The 21,525-nt window shown below is 41.1% G+C and overlaps 2 protein-coding genes across 3 annotated transcripts in view; both read left to right on the top strand.

The window, feature by feature from the left end:
• imp4 (IMP U3 small nucleolar ribonucleoprotein 4) overlaps positions 1 to 21,525 on the top strand; it is a 247,612-nt gene that overhangs the window by 206,604 nt on the left and 19,483 nt on the right. The window lies entirely within an intron of this gene.
• Positions 821 to 18,251, top strand: rabl6b (RAB, member RAS oncogene family-like 6b). Of its 2 annotated transcripts, XM_083979264.1 has the most exons (17): positions 821 to 941; positions 2,568 to 2,943; positions 3,064 to 3,198; positions 3,559 to 3,606; positions 3,770 to 3,799; positions 4,215 to 4,267; positions 4,484 to 4,572; positions 7,900 to 8,040; positions 8,215 to 8,320; positions 8,541 to 8,644; positions 10,264 to 10,664; positions 12,352 to 12,505; positions 12,656 to 12,859; positions 14,516 to 14,777; positions 15,007 to 15,199; positions 16,499 to 16,554; positions 16,645 to 18,251. In XM_083979264.1, exons 2-17 carry the CDS (start codon positions 2,814 to 2,816, stop codon positions 16,834 to 16,836), a joined length of 2,298 nt encoding a protein of 765 aa, XP_083835390.1. In that variant the 5' UTR covers positions 821 to 941; positions 2,568 to 2,813; the 3' UTR covers positions 16,837 to 18,251. The 2 variants fall into 2 exon arrangements, with proteins under 2 accessions (XP_083835390.1, XP_083835391.1); XM_083979265.1 differs by lacking the exon at positions 3,770 to 3,799.

Here is a 21,525-nt window from a genome sequence, read left to right as displayed (position 1 = left end):
CATTTTACAATTTAGGAACAAAACACGTGGACATTTTTTATTTTTTATTTGATCATTTTCTGCTATTTTTTAAGAAATGCAGGCAATTAATCATCAAATAGTCTCTCCGGCTCAGGAATCAAAGGTATCCTACACTCTGTAGTCTGTATAGGCTATTGTGTGTCATGCTTGATGCAACCCTGTTACCAATAGCCTACTAATAGTGCAACCATAGACTGTAAAAGAGTGCAACCTGGTTACTCTAACAGGGCTGCAAATCAATGCCTCTGTTTAGCAGAAACAGATGGAATCTGTGGAATGTAATGTCACTATGGTTGAGAACAAACTAGTTATCTGAAGGAACAAAGAAATCTTTGAAAATAATTTGATGTTGTGGTAGCTATGTCTTCAGTGCAAAATTACTATTATTTAAAATATGTTTATGATTAAATTAAGTGTTTGAACACTTAAAGACATAGCAAAATTATACCAAAAACACAACGATTTTAAACTTATTGTAACCGCTATGCATAGTCATAAGAGGGTGGGACAAAAGAAAAAAATGCCAGGGGGTGCTAGAGTTATTTAGTATTTTAAATAATATTTTGAAACCAATTTTTGCACAACTTTATATTTTGTCTCAGAATAATTATATTTTTCACCACAATTGCAAGTTTTGGAACTTCATGTATGATTTATTGGGTCATTAATGGGTGGGACATAAAATGTCCTCCAATTCTGGAATGTAAACATGTTAAATGTCCTTCCTCTCCCAAACACAACATCAGCTTTATTTTGAAAGTTCCACCGGAAGTTGATGTTTTCTTGTGACGCTTGGTCAGTAGCTGCTTTTTTTTTCCTCCAAAGGAATGTCGCTGCTGTGTGTCTGTAGGGATGGAGCTCTGACAGCTATTTTGAGAAAAAGATGTCGGGACTACAGTTTGGTATCTCAATAAATAACCGTGAGTATTTGTAGCCGATGGCAGCAGGAAGGAGACATCCGGTTTAAACCGCCGTTTAATGTCATTTAGCACAGAGGAGCAGAGGCTAAGCTAATATCGACTGGATAGCTAGCTAGAACAGGTCCAGAAGGATAACGTTACCTTTTAAACCGGGTAGGTAACAAACCGGGCTGCCTCATCACCGTTTGAACGCTGTGTTGACCTTGACATACCCTTTAGAGTTGCTGGCTTTAGTGTTTATAACCATTTTGACTTGAAAAATGAGATAAAACACCATTAACAAGCACTAATAGCCCGTGCAGCTAATGCTAGCTGGTCAACGTATAAGGTAAAAAGGCTCTTATCACTCCAGTATTGCACATATGGGTGATGGAAACAGCTGTTCTCAGAGACTCAGACTGCTGACAGTGTAAACTGGACACACAGACTAGATAGTGAATAATGTAAAAGCTCCCGGGACACTGTGACAGCTCTCATTAGGATTGTATAGGGATAAGGAGACGTGGTCTCATACACAGCTGCGCTTGTCCAATGCTAATGTTTCACTACATACATAAACGGGCAAGGCTTGTAGCTGTTGGTGATGTGTCTACTGCAAAAAGTATCACCTGACCACACCACCAGGTTTCTCTGTAATCGAAGCAGGTGGTGTATTGTTTCCTTCATGTTGTTCAATGAGTCTTTGAAGCATCTGGAAATGATGTAAGAATCACAACATCAGGATAGAAGACTAGAGGAGATGCTTATCTCAGTGTAACTCAAACATGAGATGATGTTGACATATGGATGGATGAGCAGTCTGATTCTTGATCTTTTTAAACTGAAATACCATGAATATGTTGTGGATACATAATACACACCGATCAGGCATAACATTCTGACCACCTGCTAAATACACAACAAACTGCGCTGCACTGTGTGTACTGACACCTTTCTGTCAGAACCAGCGTGAACTTCTCAAGCAGTCTGAGCAACAGTATCTGGTCTGTTGGATGGGAGCACACGGGCCAGCCTTCTCTCCCCACGTGTATCAATGAGCCTTTTGGCCGCTTCACCACTGTTCCTTCCTTGGACCACTTCTGATAGATCCTGACCACTGCAGACCGGGAACAGCCCACAAGAGCTGCAGACAACATGTTCATTTGCTGCCTCATAATTAGCCATGATGAAGTGTTATTCAGTGTTAGTGCTCATAATGTTATGCCTGATGATCAGTGTATTTTCTTTGATGTTAACAGGTCTGGCTTCACATTTGTCATACTGTGTAAGGCAGGGCTCCAGACTGACCCTAAATGGCATTTTGCCCCTAAAATTTGAGACACTACCAGTCAATTTTTCATTTACTTGCGCATGTTCAACCAGTAAATTGGCAGTTTTTTTTAACACTGGTGAAACATGGAGGGGGCAACTCAAAGAATCTGGGATCTGCCATTACAGGTGTCAGGCCAATGTGTGTGAGGCTCATGAATGACAAGAAAATGTGAATATTATATATATATATATCTATAGACATTGTATGTCTGTTACGTGTTTGACAAAATTGCCTTTTTTCTCATGTCTACACTCTGAAATGAAATCACTTGTAGTTACTAACCATAATTTCTTTATTCCTCTTTTTTTTCCTAGATGATGCTCAAAACAACATGGTAGTTACTTCCACCGCTGCCGGACGAGCAAGACCATTCAGACAAGTTTGAAAAGAAAAAAAAAACAGCTGCTAAGTTTGGAATCACAGTTTACCATTTTGGCACCATATTTGCTTCTAAGCATGGACCCTTAGGTTCTTCAGCTGTCAGGATACACTGTTACTGCTTTACCTTTTTCCACCGTACTACCACTTGTTTCTGAAGAGGCTCGAAAAACCTGGTCAAGATGTTTTCCGCGCTGAAGAAGCTGGTGGGATCCGAGCCGGGACAGCTCAGGGACAAGAACATCCCAGCCGGCATGCAGTCGATGAACCAAAGTCTGCAGAGACGCTTCGCTAAAGGAGTCCAGTATAATAGTGAGTAATTCAGCCAAGCAAAATGTCTGTTCCCTCCATGACTACCAAATGTTGCTTTTAAGTCAAGATGTAAAACTGTTACCTTATTAAAACAAATATGCAATCTCTGTCCCACTCAAGTGAAAATAGTCATCCGGGGAGACAGGAACACTGGGAAGAGTACTTTATGGCATCGCCTGCAGGGCAAGAAGTTTGTGGAGGATTACATACCTACTCAGGAGATCCAGGCCACAAGTATCCATTGGAATTATAAAAGTAAGTTATAGCACATGAAGAACATGCTGGCTTATTCTATCTTGTCACCATTGATATGATTATATGTGTTATTTGATTTGTGTTTGACATTTGTTGTTTGTGCCTTGGTGATTTATTGCAGTGGCTCCATATCAAGGTAAAAAATAAAAAAGAGAGTGACTGCATTATTTGGATTTAGCCTCATCTAACTGAGCTTTAGAGTAGGCGTCCTGTATCTGCGTTAGTGCCTCCACCTACTACGTCTTGTAGTCGTTTAGTTACTGGATCCATGCTATAGTCACTTAACGTCTGGACTTTAATTCTTTTACCCTGAGTGCTCAAGAACGTGAATAATGGAAATCCTCTGTCTGTTTCTCTCAGCTACTGACGACGTGGTCAAAGTGGAGGTTTGGGATGTGGTAGATAAAGGTGAGTGTTGCAATACACGGCCAATCAGTTCTAAAGGAAATGACACAACTTTTTTCTTGTCCCCCTGTTAGTGTATTTCATGACATTAAATGGATGCACGGTTGCTTTGTTTCTTTTTTCTGTCCTCGATGTTGTCTTTGCACCTCTCTCGCACTCATCTCAGGCCAAAAATATCCTCTTCCTGAAGGTGTAGGTGAGCGCCACTATAGTGTGTAGAAATGAAACTGGATTGTGTGCTGTGGGTTTGCCCTGCCTGGTTCCACTCTTATCTTAATGTCAATATTCTAAAGGTTTGGCTATCCCCAGGTGTGTGTGGCTAGTTGTCACGGCTTCTTCTTCTTTTTATTTTCTCTTTTCTTTTTTCTTTTTTGGTGCTGTGTATTGATGGAGCCTGAGCGAGTGGCTGCACAGTGTGAGCCATGATTTAAAAGTGTTTGGAATTTAAACTGCAAGATGCTTTTCTGTAAGGAAAGCACATGTGCTGCTCTGCTTACTGCACCCATCATACAAGAATAAACTAAGCTCTAGATGGTAATGGTTTTTATTTTATTTTTAATTTTATTTTCAGCTCATCTAACCGTACCACTTTTGATTTCTTGTTCTTTAAGGCAAAGGCAAGCGGCGCGGAGAGAATTTGAAACTGGAGAATGAGCCCCAAGAGGTGACTATCACATGACTCTCATGTGTTCAAAGGAAAAAAAAAAGGCTGACTTATAGTATGTGGGTCAGTAATGGAATGAACCAGAGAGTGTAAATAATCAAAAATACAAGTTTTCAAAATAAAAGTGTAATTTCTCCCTTTTTTTTTCTTTTTTTACATATGGATGTTGTGTGATTGATTTTGCTGTTTTTAATAAAAAATGTATGTGTGTTGTAGTCCGATGAGGTGGCCCTGGATGCAGAGTTCCTGGACGTGTACAAGAACTGCAATGGAGTCATCATGATGTTTGACATCACCAAGCAGTGGTAAGATCCAGTGTCTTAACCGCTCTAGCATTGTCTCATCAGAGGACTCTAATGCTACAATATGCATGGACAGATAAGGTTTCAGTCCCTCTGCATGTGGCTGTGCAGCTGAGAGCCTCAAGTGGTGGATTTGGTTATTTTATTATTATTGTGGGTATTGACCATTGGGTTATAATATTCATTTTAAAGATATAAAACAGGAATAGATAAACTAGACACAGGAGTTCTCATGATCATCACTCATTTCCCTCTGGAGTTCAAATATTTGCATCCTTCATTTGTAATGCTTTTATTGATTTACATATATATTTTTTACATTCTTTAAATTCTAAATTACAGAAATTCCACAATTGAAACCATTTAACCATCATACATCAACTCACATCTTTTGGCCTCAACAGCTTTTTGACAAATTAAATATTTCACCTGAGCAGATATCTGAAAACAACTCTTAGATACAGTCAGGAAGTGTTTTATTTATTACTTTAAACAAACATGATTATAAAGTGTACAAGTCTGCAGAATGTCTGTTTCAGTGTATATTATGATGAGATAGAAAATTAATTAGTTACATATTTGTAATCAGCATTATTGACAATTCTCATGTCTTTTTTTTTTGGTGTAGGTTTTGAAAGATATTTCCCTACATATCTACACACACTCTAATATGTAGAGCTAGGAGTGTGCATCATAAAATGAATAGTGAGCAGTGATTCAAGAAGTACAGGTGCATCTGAATAAATTAGAACATCATGGAAAAGTTCATTTATTTCAGTAGTTCAATTCAAATAGTGAAACTCATATAATATATAGATTCATTACACACAGACTGAAATATTTCATGTCTTTATTTCTTTTAATTGTAATGATTATGGCTTATATTTAATGAAAACTCCAGATGCAATGAATTCTATTCGTCCTTAGACTCTTTGTTAATGTCAAACCACCTTCTTAGGGTTTCCAACTGTTTCCAAACGTAATCTCCTAATGTAATATAATGTACAATATAATCACGGCTGTCCCTGACCAGCTGACTCATCATAGCTGAGTGAACATAATTCCACCAACTCTCGGCCAAACACCACATGACTGTGTCGGAGTCTCCTCATTGGCTACTGCTCTTTCAGATTGACTCGGTGCAAACAGGTTCTGATAGGAGGAGTGTTTACAGCCTGCAATGTTGCCAATTTAGCACATTTGTTGCAAGTTATAGAGACTTTTCAAGCAAGATCAGGACTGTGTGTGGATGCCAACGCCTCGTGTTAGGCATGGGAGCAGAATCATGCATCCAATTCACCAGCTTCATCTCCATTACAGCTAATGAACTACTTTCATTGCATGTATCATTATTACTAAAGGAGGTGGAGGAAGAACTAAACATAGGCCGCACTGAGAAGAGAGAAGACATCGCTAATTGCTAGGCTAAAGAAACAAGCTGATCTGAACAGCATGTGAAAAGCAGAAACACCAATAACAGGAACTAAAACAAAACGTTTACTGCCACACAGAAACAATAGACCCGCTTAAAAATAAAGGTTCTCTGTCCACTTTTAATTTTAAACTGTTGTAGGAAGCATTTTTGTGTGTATGTATTAACACTCATAATTTTTTTTCAAGTGTTATACGATTTGGAAAAGGTTGGAAACCATTGTCTTACTTTGTATTACCAGCCGATATGTACAGTAAGAGTTCATGTTCCACCTTTTGACCCAACACCCAGAAAGTCCTCCTTCATTTATTTTATACAACATTCAGCAACAGAAAAAAGAAAAAAAGGCATCATTTACATTTTTTCCACAAAATTCTGTATAATAGGTCTAACTGACCATTGACCAAACATACCATCTCTTGACGGTACAGGCTACCAAAGTGCTGAATAGATACAAACTGTCCTTTATACCTATCTTGACTGCTCAGTTGTGCAAGATGCATGTGTGCGAGTGAGTGAGCAATTTTCCACATTTCCGGTGCCTTACAGAGGGATTGTGCAATAAAAATAATGATAGACTGCAATAGAATAAGAGGAGTGCAATACAATTATTCATGCAATGAAATGGATGATGGGACAGGGGAGTGCAATATAGAATATTGCTGGTGCAGTAGTGCAAAGGGAGAGAGTGTGTATTTGTGGGGATTGTGGATATCTGGTGTTATGTTTTAATGTTAATATGTGCATGTGTATTTTGTGCTATGTGTTATATGTGAACAAACTTATTTTTTCTCTTTTTCTTCTTCCATTCTCCCAGACATTAAAAGTAACAAAACTAAACTAATCTTCAAATTAAAGGAATAGTTTACCAAAAAATGAAATTCACCCTCATGCTGATGAATACTCTGGAGTAGTTTTTTATTCCTCAAAATGCATCTGGAGACCCGGGAGGCTGGTTCGTAGTTCAACGAAAACTTTACATGAGAGTCAATAGCGCCCAACACAAAAACGTCCATAAAACTACACAAAAAGCATTTCACATTCCTCCACACTGCTCCGTCCACTGCAATACAAGTGTCCTGAAGGGATATAGTCCAGAGTTCACTCCAAACGACATCATTTAGGACATTTCCTAAACAGTCCTGTATTGAATTTTGGTGAACTATTCCTTTAAAGCAGATATCAGCTTCACGGCCGTTTCGGCTAATGCTGCGTTCAAGGCAGGCTTTTGAAACCGTAAGTTACAGCTTCAAGTCACAACTACGACTTGGTAGCGTTCCAGGTAACCCGTAGCTCGTGTTTTTACCATCCTGTTGTCTGTGAAAGTTCCCTATAACGGCCACTCGTAACTTCCGACCCGTGAACTCGTACCAGATCGAACTGGTATGACTTCACAGGAAGGAAAAACACAAAGTACGAGTTTCTTTGAACGCACCATGAGTTAGCAGCCCCCGCCCTTGTCAGGCATCAATTGGTCCTCGTGCTACGTCACCACATTCACGCGCATCCCTTGGCTGCACACACAGCCCTTCATGCCGTTCTCTCTCCTCATTGGATAACACTTGTATCCCACAAGGAAAATTTTCTCCTCGGGTTACAGCAGAGCAGAGTGACGGAGAGACTCGTGTTTAGGCTGAAATACTTCATGTAAGTGATTGCTGACGGAAAATAGGACTATTTAGGACTTATATTAACAAAAACATTCCACTGATATCTGCTTTAACTGAGAAAAAAGAGCGTGTATTGTTTGTTTGTTTTTTGTAGTATGAGAACTGCAGTAACCAGTTCATTGGTGCTTGATGCACACCTGGTCAATGTATGAATGTCGCTGTGACTGTCTATAAGTTTGATCTTTCCCAACCCACAGATTAATGTCAAATCAATTTTGTCAATCGCAGGACGTTTAGCTACATCCTGAGGGAACTGCCCAAAGTACCCACCCATGTGCCGGTGTGTGTGTTGGGAAACCACAGGGACATGGGAGAACACCGTGTTATCCTTCCTGATGATATAAGGGACCTGATTGCTGGACTCAACAGGTAGAGATTAGCGGTCAACTAAACGGTGGCGTTGCTCTGAGGCTGCTTGACCTGTGATAATATATCAGACATCATTTTTAAAGCTGCTGCTTAATTAATACAGCTTCAACATGCTAACTTCAAACAATTACATTTTGATCTTGTTATAATTGGAGTGTCTCGTGTGTTCTGCAGACCAATGGGATCATCTTACATCCACTATGCTGAGTCCTCTATGAAGAACGGCTTTGGCTTGAAATATCTGCACAGATTCTTCAACATCCCCTTCTTACAGCTACAGGTTATTTTTTTAATTCTCGTTTATTTCATGATCATTTTATTTTCACCTCTTCTTTTCCATGCTGTGCAGGTTTAAATGAATAATTGATATGCTTCTGTAACTGGTACTACACCGTTATATAAATGGGGCAGAATGATTCTGCGGTGGGTGTAGGTGTAATGTTTGTCCATGCCCAGTTACTAATGCCAGGTGTGTGTATGTGATTATTGTTTGTGTGCAGAGAGAGACCCTCCTGAGGCAGCTGGAGACCAACCAGCTGGACATGGACGCCACCCTGGAGGAGCTCTGTGTCCAGCAGGAGACAGAAGATCAAAACTATGAAATGTACTATTTGTTATGCTTTTTCCCCTCTACATGTTTACTGCTACACAAAGACCCTACAGCGGGTAACTATGCCACAAAGGACCATGTGGTTGCAGGTTTTTGTTCCAACCAAGCAGCAGCACACCAGACTTGACTCATTTGATCAACTGATCTGTCTTCAGAGAGTTGATTGGTCAAAAACTGTGTGCTCTTGATTAGTTGGAACAAAAAAACCTGCAGCCACATGTCCCTTTGTGGAATAGTTTGGACATGCCTGCCCTAGAAGCATGTGCAAAAGCTTTGTTTTCCATGCAGTTGTGGTGCACTGCACACCAGATAGTAAATGCAACAAGCTCTTAATCTCATTGTGATTCTCAAGAATGCATTAATGCAGTTACTGTGACTGTCAGCTGAGTGCGACTGGAGTTGTCAGAAGGCACATTTCAAATATTTATAGGCTGTAGTGAATAGAGTTACTGTCAGTATTTTTGAACAATCCTAGTTTATTATTATTCTAACCCCAGTGTAACAAATGACTGACCCTTAAAGGGATAGTAGTTCTGTTTTGGGGTTGTATGAGTTACAAATGGCCCAGGCTGCCTGTGTGGAGGAATACTGAGTGAGTTGGTTAGTTCCAGATAAACTGCTTTTTTCCAACCAGTTGATGCACTGGAAAAAAATTTACATAGTGTACAATTAAACTGGTGTATTGTTTTGAGAAGGGATTTTGTGTAGGCAGCCAAAATACCCTCTTAGTTTGGGTCTGTTCACAGCTGTTTATCTCCTGTATCTCGCTTAGCTGCTATAGCTAACTGGGGGAGAGCAGAGAGCTGTCTACTGCTGATATTATACTGAGAGGCCATTTGTACCTCATACAACACCACTTCAAAAAATCTGTACTATCCCTTTAAGACTACATGTTGACTTTTAAGCCATTTCTAAGATGCTGCTCTGCTGCTGAATTCTTGTTTCATAACCCTGACATAGTCTGACTAAATCACGCAGAACATTAGTCAGAGACAAAGACTGTGCTGTGTTTTCGGCTGTGTGTACTTAGAAGATAATCACTCTGAGAGTCAGAAGCAATTCATCTGTTTCACAGCACATGATCTCCGCAACTGTGTCTTATGCTCAGCTATTCCTCTGCTTCCTTTAATAATAATGATACATGTGTTTGAAAATAGTTCATTTGCAATAATGGAGACAAGACTCAGTGTATTGGAAGCACTCCTCCTCTTCCCGCAGTGTCTGTGCAGCAGGGAAAGCCCACGGCTTACATCCATACAAAGTGCAGCCATGTAGCAGGTTTATATCCAGTCTCTAAATGAAATGTTCACAGAACACTGTGTTCCTAGCTTCATATGTTATTTTAAAGGGATATTTCAACATTCTGGCAAATTCGCCGATTGCCATAATCCCTATAGTTTTAGGAGTAGGTTCATTACCTTTAATCATCGGTGCAAGCTGTTTTTAGATCAGCGGTGCCGCCAATCTAAAAACAGCTTGCACCGACAATTAAAGGTGTTGAACCTACTGCTAAGACTATAGGGATTACGGCAATGTAGCGAATTTGCCAAAATGTTGAAATATCCCTTGAAGTGAATCACATTTTATCAACAGCACTTTTTTGTCTTCTGCAGTTTCCTGGAGAACCTGGAGACTCGCAGTAAGAGCTACGGCTCTCCTGGTCCGGCCAACGGCTCCTCCTCAGGCTCCCAGTCCCCCATCGTCCCCCCCAGCGGGGCCTCCACAGGCAGCTCCAGCCCCAGCACCCCTCAGCCGCCCATCCCCTCCCAGATGCTCCCGCAGTCGCCGTCCGTGTCTGCGTCCTCCCCTCCTCCTCCTCCTCCTCCTCCTCCTCCTCCCCCCTCGGCGGCGGTTAGCGGGGCGGCTTCACCCACCGTGGAGTCGTCGGCCCAGTCTCCTGAACACCACCAGTCCTCGGCGGCGGCGTCCGCAGGGTCGGCCCCTCAGAAACGCAGCTTCATGTCCCGCTGGTTTGGTTCATCGCCTGCTGCTGATGCTCCTGTTTCTGCTCCAGGTAAACAGTTTGCGGAAGCCTGTTATGATTTTCCTATAATTGACAAATACATCTGGTTAATGGACAGGAAAGGTGGTTGTTATTAGAGGACTTGAATATAAATAGGGCTGCCCCCAAATAGTCGACCAAGCACTGGTCGACCAAAAAATCATTAGCCGACCAAAATTTCATTGGTCGATTGGTCGCAGGAAAAAAAAAAAAACATTTGGAGCCGTGTCTTGTCAAAATTAAGCCAACATCAATGACTGAACTGTATAGGAAAGGTTATGGGGCTTTTATTTTGAAGGGCCAGATACAGGAAGTCGTGACGTGACATTTTTTTTCTTTTTTTTTTACACGGCACGGTCTCTCTCGTATCACCGCTGTCACCATTAGCGGTGCTGTCTGAGCCCCGGTCCCGTCCCACAGCGCTCACCGGCGGTCAGTCTCAGTGTCAAGGAGCGGATCCATGATAGTCCCCACTGCAGTCAGAGACCCCCACCCATAGACATATGTCTATGCCCGCACCGCTCCACGCCGCGGACCCCCACCCCCGCACCCCCGTCACACAGCCTGAGCTCAGTCACTTTTTACCCCCCTCATCTACTGTGTTTATTGGTGATAAACGGGCATTCTGCCGGTAATAACGGTGAAACCCGACCGGCTTGTTGTTGAATCTCGGACCCAACACGGCCGGAGTCACGAGCATTAATTAATTAATTCTCAACCTGACCGCGGGCAAAAAAAAAAAAAAAAAAAAAAAATTTTTTTGATTTTTTTTTCCCCTCAAGGTGGGGGGTCGATTAGTCGACTAATCGCCATAAGTGACGACTACTGGTCGACCAACAAAATCTTTGGTCGGGGGCAGCCCTAAATATAAAACTACCTGGGACAAAACCAGGCTCACACATCCATCACTTTGGGTGCTTTCAGACAGACACGGTTCTGGTTCTGGTTCTTGCTCCTTTCTGGAGTCTCAGAAACTTGGTGCTTTCTGGTGAACCAGCCTGACTTCACACCAATTTAGACGGAACCAAAGTAGGCGTAAACTTTTGCTTTCTTGCTGTCTCCTTAATCGTTCTTCAGTTTTTTAAGTTTATTAAAGCAGAAGTAAGCGGAATGTTTGTGTTAATATAAGTCTTAAATAGTTATATCTTCGGATGGCAATCACTTACATAGAGTGTTTGGTCTGAAACACGGGTCTGTCAGTCACTCTGCTCTGCTCTGAGCCGAGGAGAAAACTTTTCTTGTATCCTACAAGTTTTATCCAATGAGGAGAGAGAACGGCATAAAGGGCTGTGTGTGCAGTCAAGGGATGCGCGTGAATGTGGTGACGTAGGGACGAGGACCAATAGATCCATTACGAGGGCGGGGACTGCTAACTCCATCGGCTGACAAAAAGTTAGCCAAAACGACCGGATCGCTTACTTCTGCTTTAATTACTTGGTCTGGTGTTGGAGTGAACCGAGCTTCAGCCCTCTCTTCCTAGAGTTCAAAGATAAGAATTGCTTTACCATTTTAAGCTGGTGTTACAGTCACAGCCTCTGTTCCTGCTTCCTCCAGATGTTTCTGGAGCCTCCTAACTGCCTTTAACTGACCTCATCCAAAACATGATGGGAGTTTTTTATGTTTAATGGTTGATTTTCATTAACTTGAGTGTTTTCTTTTTACAATTACTCACATATATTTGGCTCTTTGCTCTTCTCAGAGGACGCTGCTGCACCAGTGTGTCCTGGCAAGGTTCAGAGTGTGGATGATTTTGTGCCAGATGAGGGACTGGACAAGAGCTTCCTGGAGGACAGTCTGCCTACAAAGACCAAGGTGCCTCAGCCTGCACCGGCTCACGCTGTGGACAGTGACAGGTGAGATGGTTTACAACAAACATCTTTTGAATGTATCATGGTGCATGGGCTATGATCAGCTGTGAGACTTGAGAACAATGCATGTTTATATGCATGCTTATATTTTTTAAGCTGTGCAATAGTTAACCATGGTTTCTCTCTGTGTCCCAGTGATGGTGAAGACAGAGGTAACCCCATGGTGTCCGGCTTCCAGGACGAGCTGGATCTCGATGACACAGAGCCCACCCTCCCCCAGCCTAAGACCCTTCCACCCAGTAAAGACATCACTTTAACCAGTGATGAAGAGGAGGGAGTACCAGTAGCCCACACTATCACACAGGACCAAGACTTGGACAGCGAACCTGAGCTGAAAGCGTAAGTTTGAATGCACAGGCTACACACTGCCTGACAATATATTTTGTTTTCTTTTCTTTTTTTGTGAAATTGAAATTCCAGATTACGACTGAAACATCACAGCTGCAAATCTGCTTAAATAATTCCCAAATCATTTTATGTCCTTACTTTTTGCATAACAATCAGATGTAGCATCAGTGACAACTGGACGACTTGCAGCCAGTGTGTATTTGTGTTGAAGAGGGTCAAATATTTCATTGGAGTCATCAATTCACTTCCACCAATAGAAGAGATCCTGTTTTGCTTTCTGCATTGGTTACCTTACCACTCGACCACTTTTTTTTTATCTTAGTAAAGCCAGTGAATCTGTTGTGTGTCTGACTACTCAGTTGTTTCTTGGGCCTGTCAAGCAGACACTAAAATGCAACACACAATTTTAAAAGTAATGGTACCTATTTCCATCCCAGCCATGTTCTCTTCTCTGGTTGATGTTGAAATACAGAAAACACTAGATCAAGGTGAAGTTTTGTTACATCGTAGAGTTTGAACGTCATTCAAATAAAGACCTGAACCTCTCATGTTAAAAATAGAAACTCATGAGTTCCATCTGGAGGCTTCTGTTCTATTCTTTCTCTTTCCATTGCGACCAGATTGTGCTTCTACTCTCTAGACTCTCAATCACAGTTCAAACTGTTGTACACGGTGACATCAGTCTGCTGCTTCCTGTTGCCTGGCGCCCGCTCTGGCGTTTTCGGCAGCTCATTGTACAGTTAGCTGTGACTCATGTAGATCTGCCACATGAAGTGCTGTGTTGGTGGCTTAGCTTTATGTAATCTGTGACGCTCAATGTCACGTGACAACTGCTGACTTTCCATGGTTCTGAGAAGGAGTGGGAATCTTTGGGCACCTCACGATTCGATTACGATTCAGGGGCTACGATTCGATTATAAAACGAACATCTTTCATGTGTATTGATGCACTTTTACACAACATTTCTTTTTGTCTCACTGAATAAACATTCATCACTTGCAATTTTTTAAAAACAGTGCATTTGTAATAAGAAACAACAATTGAATTAATTTCCATTATATTGTATTAACCTAATGGAAATGTATGCAAACTGGAAAGTTACAACTTTGTTGTACAGAACCAAAGGTAACGGGTATCTTGAATCACAAAAATTAAGCACGATACAGCTACATATACGTGGCTCTCGTCCAGTTTGCTTCCGCCGCCAACGCTGTAGAAGCCGAAGTGTTTCCACACGGCTGCTTTTAAATCAGAAGGAGCTGGTCGGATCTCACGGTGAGGTGTGAGACTGTGGTCAGCCATGTTTGTTTATTCTGTGCAGCGCTCCTCGTAGTGTCCCAGAGATGACGCGTACTGCGCTTCTTAGTTCATGTTTTAGAACCGTCTGTATTACTTTATTTAACAGATTTAAATGATCGAAATTTGGACGTTTGTGAATTGATTCAGAATCGTCCACGTCTGAATTGCAATGCATAAGAATCAGAGATTTCCCCCACCCCTAGTTCTGAGGCTGTTTAGAAGAAAAGAGCCAACAGATTAAAGAAGATCAATACAAGAGCATCAATACATACATGGAGGAAATCTAAACATGTTTGCAATACATACGCACAGGTTTATTTAAGGTATTTATATGTCATCTCGTTTCAGACCTGTGATTCATATCACCAAACCAAAGGTGGCATCTAAAGCTCCGGAGCCCAGGAGCCAGACCACGGCGCCCATCTCCCTCACTTTAATTCCGACGGCAGAGCAGCCGCCGCGGCAACAAGGCAAGAAGAAGGGAAACACACCCAAAGCGGAGGACTCTGATACGGACCCCGAGGCCCCCGTCGCTCACCAGATGCTCTCTTTTGTCATGGACGATCCCGACTTTGAGTCAGAAGCATCAGACACACCAAAAATAGTAAAGGTAAAGTAGAAAGCAGACTCACAATCCTGGACTGTTAACATGTGTGCTGCTTCTGAACCAGTCATTCAGTCAAATCCTCAGCGTGGTACACATCAGACAGAATACTGATATAGCATCAGGAGTTTTTTTTTTACTCCACAGCCGTCACGCTGCCTCTCTGAAGCCTTTTCCTTCAAGTCTTTTTTTATTGTTGTGATGAGTTTATTTTTGTCTGTCCCATTTTCTCCAGGATGCGTTTCCATTGCGGGACGAGCTCCTGTCTGATCTCTCTGACGACGACATGCAGTTAGCCAGAGCCAAAGTGCCAGAGCCCATGAAGCCCACTGTGATTTCCTTCAAACAAAAGGACGACACCGACCTGTTCGGCCTCGGCATCCAAGAAGAGGCTCCGGTCGCCAAGGACAGCAGCGAGGAGCAGGAAGGCAAGTCATGGACTATGAGCTGATGTGTCTTTCTAACTGCAATATGCACTTTATTTTTCAAGTTTTTTGTACAAAACATGGGCAGCATCAATGCAATGAATAAAAATAGGTATGGTTACAATATGATTTAAGAAAATAATTCAAATGCTAACCAGGGTTATTATATTAACTAAAACTAGCAGTGAAAAAATAATTTAGTAAACTGAAATAAAAGTAAAAATGAGAACTAAATAAAAACTACAATGAACAATGCAAAACTAGTTTTAGTTAAAACAAGTTTTCTTAGAGATGTCTAAAGCTGTAGGAAGAAAACGCCACTGCTCAATATGGGACGACTTGGAGTACGACCCACAGGTAGATAAGAGTGAATGTAACATGATGAGGACTGATGGGAACATTATTATGATGTACCTAAAGGGAGAAATCCCACAAATTTAGAAGTTCATCTTCAAAGGTCTGACAGAGGCTTTCTCTTAAAACCTGAAAGACTAAGACTAAATAAAAAACTTGTCAGTTCCTCAAAAATAAAAAATAAACTAAAACTGCTTCATCACCTTTTGAACTAACTAAAACTAAACTGAAATAAAAAAGCAAACTAAATAAAAATACAAACTAATGAAAAAGTTCAAACTGAATAACCTTGATGCAGGCCACATAGTGCCCTTATTGATCCAAAAGAAACAACAACTAAAAAGAAAGAAAAAAAGGTTATGGTTAGATAATGCACACATATGCCCGTGCACCTGAACACATACGTACGTGCACATGCTCACATACACCCATATGTCCAAATAATCATAAACATATTCATATATACACACACATACATAGGTGCAAATTCATAGGAACAAAACATGAGAGAACCATGGGGCTGTGAGTCAGTCGCCACTGATTACAGCAATGTGCTCTACTTATATAAAGTATAAAGGCAGGTTTTACCTCTTCTTGCGATGTAGGTGCTCCATTTTTCCCAGAGGGCAGCACCTTTGTCCCTTTTGTAATCTGACACTAAAAGTCAGTAGTTCCTTTAATTATGACTTCCCACTGATTAACCGTGGGACGTTCCGTGTCCAGCCATCTTCTTGTTATGGCTTTTTGCTCCCTGCCATGAAGATTTTGAATTTTAATTTATTTCCATACTCAGGCTCAGGGGTTTGGAACAAGAAAAATCCAGTTTAGCCCTTTTAGTGTTTCTCAAATGTTTCATAGTCATTCATTTTAACATTTTTAACTAAATCCAGTATTGACCACTTCAGTTAAACATGACGGGTAACTGTATGTACCTGCTCTTCTTCTCAGATAAAGACAGCAAACAATCTAAAGAAAAGAAGAAAAAGAAGAAGAAAAGCAAAGAGGTAAAGTATCAGCTGTTGTTGCTATAGTTGTGTACGCAGTGCAGTGTTTTAAAGGTTGGTAACATCAATACACCTCTGTCTTGCTGTCAGGAGGATGATAAAAACAAGAAGAAACACAAACACAAGAAAAAGGAGAAGGAGGAAGCTGCTGCCGGAGACGACAAAGACAAGAAGAAGAAGAAGTCTCGGACCAAGAAGACGGAAGTGGACGAGCTGGAGGACTTCCTGGGCGGAGGAGCGGGGTTGATCAAAAGAGACGACGGCGACTACGAAGAACTATAAAAGCTCCTGTTTGGTTACGGAAACGGAGCCGGCGAACAACGACGAGGCACTCCTGGTTTCCTTGACTGGTACGGGCATAAAGCAGCATCTCCAAGCCATACGCAAATACGCAAGGCTACCCCACGACACCCAGGTAAAAACACCCAAGGACTCCGGTTACCTGTATGTTCCTCCTGATCGACCCCCCCCCCCCCCCGTCCCATCTGCACTACTGCTGTCATCTCCCTAACCCTCAGACAAGGCAGGTACACCCACACGGCCCACAGCGAGCCGCGGCGGCGTGGCCACAGATCGGCTTCTTTGTACTTTGATAATGTCGGCTGAATACTTTGTTTGATTTGATACACTCTGTAAGTGATTCACTCCAAAAAATCTGGCTGCTGTAAATAGGGTTATCCTTTTGTCTGAATGTTTGTGTGGTTCCTGTAATAATTGAGAGCATGCTCACGGTGACGACTGACTCCTCAGAGACTCTGTTGTGTTCATCATCTTTTCTCTTTCCTTCCTTCCCTCTGGCTGGAACGGCCTCAGACAGACAGAGCTCTAGTTGTGTCTCTGATTGTGAGCAATGAAGAAGAACTGATTTTTTTTTGGCCACTCACCAACACAGGAAATTCTCTTTCTCTCACCTCTTGGACGTACAGTAAATATCCAAACTAAGCCGGCTACATTTTAAAATGCATCTTATTTTTATCCAAACATGACACCTGAGCTTCTGGGAAAGTTCACAAGATGCTTTGTCACCTGCAAAAAAAATCTCTAATCCCTTTTTTTTTTTTTTTTTTAACTTGTGGATAAAGCCAGTTTGCTGTATTTACACTGGTCAGGCCTTCTCATCGTAAAATAATAACTTGAGAATATCCTATTTGTCAAAATGACCAAGTTATGAGTTTGGCTCTGAAATCTGCTTTTACCACGGATACATGGAAAACACGGGCATAAATGACGTCTGTACAGTAGAACCACATGCCCACTGAGCTGAATCATCATCAGCTTTCTGTCACGTCCTACACACTCAAGCAATCATGACAAAATGTGTAAGTAGCAGCAATAGCTGACAAGTCTTCCTTTCCATAGCACTCCTGTCTGACTGGTGTGGACTGACCTGCATATTAGCCAGCTACCATCATGTGTTTGGTTGTTTGTGTGTGTGCAGCACATTGATACTGGGGGGGCGGAGTTTAAAGAGATATTTCAACATTTTGGAAAATTGGCCTATTGCCATAATCCCTATAGTTTTAGCAGTAGGTTCATTACCTTTAATTGTCGGTGCAAGCTGTTTTTAGATCGGTGGAGCAGAGCAGCGAGCTGCTCAACGAACACAATGGAGGTGAACGGTATTTCCATGTTTCCCGCATCAAACTAAATACACAATCCAACAACTCCAAAACGCTCTCATGGACAAGTTGTGACCTGCACATTCACCACGCTATGAGATATATAGTATATATATATGTAATCATGTAACATTTCAACACATGAAGCAAATACTTAGAACTACTTTCGCTTTTGAAATCACTCCACTCAGCGGCCGTGTCTGGAATGTAGTTCCGGCTGCATTTGCCTCAAAAACAACTCTGTCTGGTAACGTTCCATTATTATCTCATAGCATTATCTCATTCACCTCCTCATAATATTCTCCATCGCATTTAGTCTTTTGATTCTATCTACTCAGCTCAACAGGCGGTGCAGCGGAATATGTAAGGTGATGAGGTCGCACTGTACGTTGGACATAATGACTCTGTAGCTGCTCTATGTGTTTAGAGAGTTGGACCGAGTGGAAATGAACTGGAATGATCCTTTAATGAACAGGAGACGTGTGTGATTGTGTGAGCACCTTCAGCACCTTTTCTGAGCCTAATTCTTAATATTTATTTTGGCTCCAACTGTGTAATGTGTGAAAACTGGCACAGTGATCTGAGTCTCACCACTGAAGATTAGAGTCAGATTCCAATGAATGACTGTTGTGAAACAGCCATGGACGTTTACCGTAAAGCTTAACCCACTTCCAGGTTTGTGAAATCTTTGTCTCGGTGTGCTTTCTCCATCCAGACAACAAAAGATCAAACAACATCTGAGTTCTGAGACTGATTTTACATAATCTCTGTAAATCTAATCCAGATTTGGCAAATCTACACTCACTATTTGTGAAGTCACTGTTTGGTGTTTTCACAAATGGAATGAAGTGTTAATGTGTTTGTTTTTTGTATGTTTTCTTTAATGCGGAATTGTCCTGTTGTCTGTTTTCCTTGTTTTCGTAACTCAAACAAATGTTTCGAAAATCTGATTCCCTTTGACAGTGGATCAAAACAGTACAGAAACTGTTTCAATATCACATTGTTATTATTGTATTGTTTAAATTTCCAATATTATTTTATTTTTATTTCTCATATCAAAAAAAAGGATTTCATATCCGAGGCTGCTGTGATTGTTGTACCAGAGAGGGTTCAGGTGGCTCTATAGTCAACACACATGTACAGGAGTCTTCCACAGAGAGGAAGCTCTCAGTCTAGAGAGTGATCATCATCTGACTCACCAGCCTTATGTCATGGGAAAATTATGTTATTACAAAAATAATACTGAAAATCAAAAGCCTACCCTCACTACCCAGTGAGATGTGTTGTATTGATGTAGAATCACCACATGTCCCTTTTTCAACTGTATAACCTGACTGACCATCCTGAAAGACACAAGTGTTGCGTTCACTGACCCGAAACTTACTCGTTCTTCCTGGCATCTCAGCGTGAACAGAGAGATTTTCTTTTTGCGTGTGCGTGTGTTCACTGCATTTTAGGAATTGGCTGGCTTACAAGTGGATGTGGTCTTGGCGTAAAAGCTAATGACATGCACTCGGCCGGTGTTGGCCTTATTTACCCAAGTCATCAGTTTTGTTTTAATGATTTAACATCATTTACTGGTCAAAAAGTCTGAAACAACCCCCTCCTCCTATTGGCTCTTCTTTTTCCTGGCCTTTCTTTCTCTGCCACACACAAACAAAAACAGGCTACAGACAAATTCTCTTCATGTTTTCTGCAATTGCCTTAATGGATGTTACTACAAGGGAATCATGTGCCGCTTTCCTCATGAACCATTATGATAAGTGTTCTTAATATAAACAGTTCAGTAGCTCAGTTGGGTTCAGAACCTGAGTCAGTCCATCTGTTTGTCTTCAGTTTGTTTTTATAGAGTAACCCACCATCCTCACCAAGGACTATGATGGAATTATGTTAAATTTATCTGTAAGTGCAACATTTCCCCCCCAAAAAAGAAACATCTTTTATTGTTGTGTTATTTATTGCTCCTATTTTGCTTGTTTTTTTTTGGTTTTGTTCAAAATGTCCAGGTTTTGTTTGTGATTTGTGCTGAAACTGTCCTTAGCAGTCAAACATCATGCAGCTTCCTGTTGTCCTCATGTGTGACCTGTTCTCCAAACGGTTTATTTCCTCTGCTTTTAAGGAAACGTACGTATGTGTTGGTGGTGATGATGATGATGTGGACTGCTACACTTTACCCATTATTTCTTTTGCCCAACGCCTCAAAATTGCCTGCTCACTCACAGTTAGACAGAAACGACGTACAGTACAGTATCTTCCATGAGTTGCATCACCAAAACATTTCAAAACGAGTCGAGCATTCTTGCATCTAAGAAAAATAATGTGTATTTTTAGACATGTTTTGACAAGTGAAAGATTTCATACATTTTCCATCGCCCATACATACATATGATTACACTGTTGGTTTACAGAGAAATAATGTTTGATATCCAAAGTTGAAACTATGCAGCATTGATCCTGAATACTGTATGCTGTTGTTATCTCCTTTTATTTAATTTTTTTGTTATTTTTGTCTTTTGTCATGTGATTGAGGATAAATGCTGAAAGCAGTTTCAAGCAAAGCATGAGACTTAACTGTACAGTAAAAAAGAGAATGTATAAAGTATATAGATACATATATTTGAAGGGCTTTGTTCTAAGGTGATACATACACCGTGTGGAAATGTTATCAGTGTGAAACCCTGTGGAGTTCTTTGAGTAGGGGAATGATTATACATGCACTGGTGCAGTCACTTGTGTATTGTTATCAGTGTACATAGTTAAAAGTGATGCAATCTGATACAACAGTCCTGCAGTCAGTCCTCGTTCAGGAAGGCAGGCGTGCTCAGTTCTTGTTTAAACTGCTGAAGAGGTGATGACTCATGTAATTGCTGAATTGTAATGTGCTTTGTCCTCCTCGTTCAGCTGGGGGGTGGGCCGAACCACAGAACTGACTGCTGCATTCAAGTGTATTAGCTTTAGCTAGGTGTCCCTAATAAACTGTCGGCTGATCGTTATTTGAGAAACACTGGATTTCCACATGGATCTGTGACATTTTGGAATGAAACCCTTCATTTATTTTTCACCCCATGACATGTTCCATTCTTTACACTGTGTGTGAGTTTGCCTATTGTTTGGTTTGTCCAATAAATGCAAACTTATTTCTTCATAAAGTGCAGTACACGTGTCCCATTTTTTGGAAGAATTTCAACCTCACATCAAAACATTTTAGCAGCATAGCTGATGTCATCATTCTATGTCTAGTCTGCCTTTTAATTACATGTAAATGAATTAACCACCTAGGTGCGAACCTCACCCTTTGGAGAGTGTCTCCCATCACTCTAAAGTGTAAACACCATCAGTCTCCCATTGAAAT

The sequence above is a fragment of the Trachurus trachurus genome (genome assembly GCF_905171665.1).
Source record: "Trachurus trachurus genome assembly, chromosome: 9".
Lineage (NCBI taxonomy): Eukaryota > Metazoa > Chordata > Actinopteri > Carangiformes > Carangidae > Trachurus > Trachurus trachurus.
Note: the sequence above shows the minus strand (reverse complement) of the source record. Positions and strands in the feature narration are given on the sequence as shown.

What these genes read in the sequence shown, in the direction of transcription:
- rabl6b (XM_083979264.1), top strand. Translation starts at nt 2,814, where the DNA reads ATGTTTTCCGCGCTGAAGAAGCTGGTGGGATCCGAGCCGGGACAGCTC. An exon ending in TCCCCTTCTTACAGCTACAG is followed by an intron (nt 8,321 to 8,540) that starts GTTATTTTTTTA and finishes GTTTGTGTGCAG; the next exon opens with AGAGAGACCCTCCTGAGGCA. An exon ending in TGCTCCTGTTTCTGCTCCAG is followed by an intron (nt 10,665 to 12,351) that starts GTAAACAGTTTG and finishes TGCTCTTCTCAG; the next exon opens with AGGACGCTGCTGCACCAGTG.